The 5,915-nt window shown below is 39.3% G+C and overlaps 1 protein-coding gene across 1 annotated transcript in view; it reads right to left on the bottom strand.

The window, feature by feature from the left end:
- Positions 1-2,431: 2,431 nt before the first annotated feature.
- Positions 2,432-5,915, bottom strand: part of LOC126386082 (matrix remodeling-associated protein 8-like) — a 16,569-nt gene continuing 13,085 nt past the window's right edge. Inside the window, exons 8-12 of the mRNA XM_050038208.1 lie at positions 3,611-3,769; positions 3,497-3,521; positions 3,326-3,411; positions 3,171-3,242; positions 2,432-3,064 (exon numbers count right to left, since the gene is read on the bottom strand). Coding sequence (XP_049894165.1) covers positions 3,042-3,064; positions 3,171-3,242; positions 3,326-3,411; positions 3,497-3,521; positions 3,611-3,769 — 365 coding nt within the window. The 3' untranslated portion in view covers positions 2,432-3,041. The remainder of the gene's footprint in view (positions 3,065-3,170; positions 3,243-3,325; positions 3,412-3,496; positions 3,522-3,610; positions 3,770-5,915) is intronic.

Genomic DNA, 5,915 nt, shown 5'->3' with positions numbered 1-5,915 from the left:
TTGGCTAAAAGACTTATCTTAAGGCATTGGAAGTTGGATACTGTACCTTCATTTGAAATGTGGATGAGGGAGCTCGGTGAGACTTTATGCCTGGAGAAACTTAGATATAAAAATGCAAGTAGAGGGGCAGCTCTTGATAAAGTATGGGAGCCGGTCTTGAAATATCTGAACAGTGGCTGTAAGTAGGTCCTGTCATATGTTATTTTATTTTATCTATTTTCAGACATATTATTTTTTTAACTTTTGGTTGCTGTTGGTGTCCAGCTCAAACTTGCACTTTCTTTGTTTATTTACAGCACTTTACCAATTTCGTGTAGAAATCCGCCAGTGTTATTTCCAATTCATTTTCATGTTTGTCATTGCCGCCGTTTGTTGTTTTTGTTTCGTTTTTCTTCTTTTTGTTGTGCTTTTGTTTTGTCTCGTTTGGCTATTAGTATTTTACTTTTTTTGTTTTTCTTTTCTTTTCTTTTCTTTTCTTTTCTTTCTGTCTGTTATAAAAAAAAACGAATAATGATGATTGCTTTGTAAATAACAAGCATTTCATACAATGTGCACCTTGCAATAAAGAGAATTTAAAAAAAAAANCTTTTTTTGTTTTTCTTTTCTTTTCTTTTCTTTTCTTTCTGTCTGTTATAAAAAAAAAACGAATAATGATGGTTGCTTTGTAAATAACAAGCATTTCATACAATGTGCACCTTGCAATAAAGAGAATTAAAAAAAATATATAGGCCTATATATATATATATATATGTACAATGCCTAGGGGCATGGAAAGTGGACAGACCTAAGGTGATAAAGCTGAAAGCCTATCTGTCAGGTGCAGCTAACATTATAGACCGCTGTGTTAAATTGGCTTCATTACTGGAACAGAGCCTTTGGTAATCTTATTTGGGCCACCTGTGGTTTTCCTGTGAAATGAAAATATTTGTTGTGGAAAAAGTATGGGTCATGCTTATTTGGGAATGATTACAGAACAGAAAGAGACATGTCAGTCAAATCCAAAGCATGAAGATTATCTTCCTCTCAATGTACAAATAACAGATTAAAAAATAAATAAATAAATAAATAAATGAAATAAAAATAAAAAATTGGGCACTAGTAAGGGCCTACATTTGACCTGTCACAGTAGGAAAAACACATGGTAGCAGTAAAATTAATGCTGGCTGAATTCCATCTAGCTGCTTTGTTTTCAAGGTTCAGGGGCCGTATTCACAAAGCTTCCTAGTATTAAGAGTTGCTCATAGTGACGAAATTCTAACAAAATTTTTAGAGTTGTGATGTTTTCTTAGAATTTCCCCTTAAAGTTAAGACTAGGTCCTTGTTAAGATAAAAGTTATTTACAGAGCACCTTAGCCCTTAGAAGAGCTCCTAAGGTTAAAAACCTTAGGAATCGGGGCGTCGGTGGCTTAGTGGTAGAGCAGGCACCCCATGTACAAGGCTGTCGCTGCAGCAGCCCAGGTTCAACTCCAGCCTGTGGCCCTTTGCTGCATGTCACTCTCTCTCTCTCTCTCTCCCCCCTTCATGCTTGTCTGTCCTGTCAAATAAAGGCTAAAAATGCCCAAAAAATATATTTAAAAAAAACCTTAGGAATGTAAGGAGTAGCGAGGAGGACTTTTAAGAGGCTTAAGAGTTTCTTAAGCAGAGGAGAAAATGGTGGAAACACAAAGAGGTTGGAGAAATATTCTCCAAACGCTGGATGACAGTGAGTAAATGACATTTCACAGATTAGATAATACAGGAATAATATGTGTGGCTGATGTCATTAGGGATATGCACATATTTCCCACGTAACGCTATAACACCAGAAATAAAATGATCACAACACTAAGATATTTGGAAAACTGGGAAAATGCAGCAGTGCAGCTGTGATGACTTGAGTCTGTCTCAACCTTCCATCAGCAGAGTGATCACACTAACAATGACAACACTTTCACAGTCAGCAGTTCATTTCATTCCCACTGGGTGTCCACACCTTGCAGGCTCACATAAGGGCGTGTCTGTGACAACCCATCACATATGTGAAAACAATGCTTCATACTTAGCAAACAGGGTCAGCCACACCTCCTCACTAAGGTCAAAGTTTCTTTCCTTTCCTTGCTCTGAGTTGCTCTGAGAACTTTCCTAAATCACTCCCAAACTAGGACTCCTTACTAAAAAAGTTTAGGCTAAGTTAGGAGCTCTCTGAGAGTATTCTTAAAATGTTTGCGGTATTGTTCATGCTGACTCACTGTCACACTGCTATGGCTTACTGGGACACTTGAACAGAGCAGAGCCATCATAGATGTTATTAGTAACACATGCTTTTCCTGACCTACTACAAAACATTTCTTTTGTCCACATTTAGTTTACAGTTAATACTATTTAAATTGATTGAATACAAAAAGACGTTATCTCCTTTAACCAATCACAAATAACTTCAGTTCAGCGTCAACATTGAATTTTAATACAGTCCACAAAAAAATACAGTCTGAGCATCAAATAAATCATTTGTACATATACAGCTTGATGGGTCAGTTAGCATACAGTTAATCATAGCCTTGAGGAAGCAGTACACACTGACAGTAGCACTTCAGTCCAGTCAGTTAAGCCAAGATGGATATGTGAGTAAAACAGAGAAGAACAAAGTGAAAGTATTCTTTAAACTTGAGGAATAATGATCAAAGCTGTAATAACTGATAATTCAAATTCACTCAATCACAACTTTATTCTATTTGTGCACACATTACTCCATCATTTAACAGTCAAGGCTCGGTTTAGTCTCCCCTCTGGGTGGCGCTGTGGTGCCGTGCACAGTAGTCCAAGTCCAGTCTGTTTAGTTTGATCAAGTACAATTACAGAAAACAAAACCAGTTTTTCTTTGTCTCTAATACTGACAATTTGAAAACACAAGGCCTCAATGTGAGCTGTTTGTACTGGTGTTCTGCATTTCACAACAGTTTGTCTGTCGCCGTCTCTCCCGCCGGGACAGAAGGCAGTGTGGAGGTGTTTAGTTTGGAGCGCAGCCTCTGGACCAGCCAGTGACTCCAGAATTTGTCTTTTCCTCACTTAGAAAATTTCTCCATCTCTGCAAGAAGAAAAGATATAGTTGAGGTGAGAGAGGATGGAAACGAGGCAGTTCTTGATCTCTGACTTTGCACGTGTGTGTGTGTGTGTGTGTGTGTGTGTGTTACCTTTGTCAAGATCAATGACTTTAGGCTGAGTGCTCATGTGGACCTTCTCTTTCAACAGGTTGTTCTTGTAGTCTAAAATCACAGAGGGGAAAGTCAAAACACATAAACACACAGTCGAGACCAAAGCTACTTTATTTGTCTTTTCTCTGACTCACCGAATCTCCTCTCCTCCTGAGTGCACTCATTCACTTCAGTAACGTCCATCTCAAACTCTTCGGAGCTGCTCTGACTCCTGCTGGACCTATCATGAAAAGACAGTAATGCCTGAGCGTGTGTTTAAGGGTAGGACAGGGATTGTGTGTGTGTATGTGTGTGTGTATTCTCACCTCATGGATGCCTGTGGATGATACTCTGAAAACACAAGAAAATTAGATGAGTTTCATTCAGAAATGTAAATTCAATGTAAATCTAGAGTCAGACTGAGGCACTGCAGGTCAGACCTTTGCTCTTCCGTCTGCGTGTGATGAGGATGATGATGAGGATAATGAATGCCAGCAGCAGGAAGGAGGTGAGGACGTAGCCCAGTGGCAGGAGAAAGTGGTGTCTCTGGTCTGGCAGGATAACATTGATGACTCGCGGTGATTCAGCCTTAGTGGTGTCTGAGTAACACAGAAATCACAACAGTCAGCACCTAGTGTTCCTCTGTTCTTCATCCTTTCTCTCAAAAACAAACCAGTGTGTCATCCTGAGGTTTACAAATGTAATAATCAAGACCAGATTTACATTGAACAGACATTACGCACCTCATGAGTAACACAGACTTACTTTATTTGTGGAGTTTCTACAGGTCCACAAAAACATTTTTAGCTGCACTAGCAGTGCTGGTTGGTACATCTCAACAATAAGACACCAGTTAGATGAATTGCAATGAAATGTGGTGCCTGTGAATCTGTCTGACTTTGGTGATACTCTGACTTTTCCTTTAGCGCCACCAGCAGGCCAAACTTTAAGATCCTGTTAAATATTGCAACATCTAATCTCTATAAACAGATATCTGCATATGAAAGCAGAATCTGTAGGAAACTGTACAAAATTTTAGTAATGGAAGTGTGTGTAATAGTCTGAGGAGTGTTAACCAATCATGTTTGAGTGGGCTTTGGTTGCCTGCAGCTGAACAGTTCCTGTGGAGAGCAAAAGAGGAGGAGCACATCGGCCAAACTGCAATTTCAGAACCCATCGGCTAGCGTCTGACAACAATTTAGCTTTTTATTAGCTCATTTTTAAAAATCTGTAATTCAATGCAGATATTTGTAGAGATTAGCCAAAAGTCTATTCTCATATGAAGGCTACTTGTTAACTGGACACTAACCAATTACTGGCACACCAAAGAAGAAGTCTTGGCTGAGATATCTGTGATGGTAAATGTTAAATGGACTTGCATGTAACCAGTGTTTTTCTAGTCTTCCAACCACTCAAAGTGATTTTACACTGCTTTCCACTTTCACCTATTCACACACACATCTGTATAATGGTGGCCATACAAGGTCATCAATTCAATATTCACACACAATCACAAGTTGGGCAATTTGGGGTTCAGTATCTTGCCTAAACATGCGGACTGGAGAAGCCAGGAATCAAACCACCAATGTTTCAATTAGTAGACGACACACTCTACCTCCTGAGCTACAGCTGCCCGGGATGTCTGCAGACTACACCCATAGACTGTACAAATAATGGACGTAGCTACCGCGCTGTTACCCATTGTTTGTGGACTGTCATTTTTGAAGCCTCAAGAGTGAAGCCTCATCTTGGCTTTTTGGAGCCAGAAGTGACCATATTTGGGCGAGAGGCTGGCACTTTGGAGGAGCGAGAGGTGGATCGGCAGACAGTATGTCACTCAAAGCATCACGCCCTTAATTATGCATAACTTTAAGCCTTATAAAATGTTAACAGGTGAGTTATATAAAAAATTCACCTCTTGTACAGTTGTTATGAAAGGGGAAATTAGCTTTGAGAACAAAATCTTTTTTTGGACCAGGCTGTAAACATGTTTATTTCAGCTGTATAGTCGGGCATTTTAACATAGGGATCTATGAGAACTGACTGGCTTCTGGAGCCAGCCTCAAGTGGCCATTAAAAGAACTTCAATTTTCTGCGCTTCCATATTTGCTTCCTTTTTCAGTCCTGGAGGTTGCCGCTTGGCTACACCAGCACCCCTGAAATATTGGCTGTTGTCCCCAGAGGCTAAATTGTCATGCGATAGCTGTTGGGTCCAGGGATTCATGTTCCCTGATGATAAATCTGAGTGAAATGTCTCAACAACTCTGCGAGGGATTGCCGTAAAACTTGGTATATATCCCCCTTTGGATTAATCGTAATAACATTAGTCATCCCTTTATCTAACACATTTTTTAAGTTGTCAAATAGTTCAATATATGACCCTCAACATTTTCATTAACCTCAGCTTACCTTTATATTTAGTGCTAATAAGCAAATGTTAGCATGCTAACATGGTGAAGATAAAAAACAGTGTAAACATCACTGTCCAACCATCAGCATGTGCTTGCTTAGCTTAAGTGCTGAATACAGCCATACACGGAAGCTAGCATGGTTGCTAATACTGGTTTGTAAGCTTCTATGATATAGTGACTATAGTCAGGTTCACTATATAATTTTGTGGGATTTTTTTTGGGATTTGCAAAACTATACATTTTTGGAAAGGTTATTGTATAAGGATTCAGAAAATCAATGTTTGCATTTGCGCAGATGTCTATATGGCGGCCATATTGGAATTTACAAAATGGC

Source organism: Epinephelus moara, chromosome 24 (assembly GCF_006386435.1).
Source record: "Epinephelus moara isolate mb chromosome 24, YSFRI_EMoa_1.0, whole genome shotgun sequence".
Lineage (NCBI taxonomy): Eukaryota > Metazoa > Chordata > Actinopteri > Perciformes > Serranidae > Epinephelus > Epinephelus moara.
This window is presented reverse-complemented; position numbering and strand designations above follow the sequence as displayed.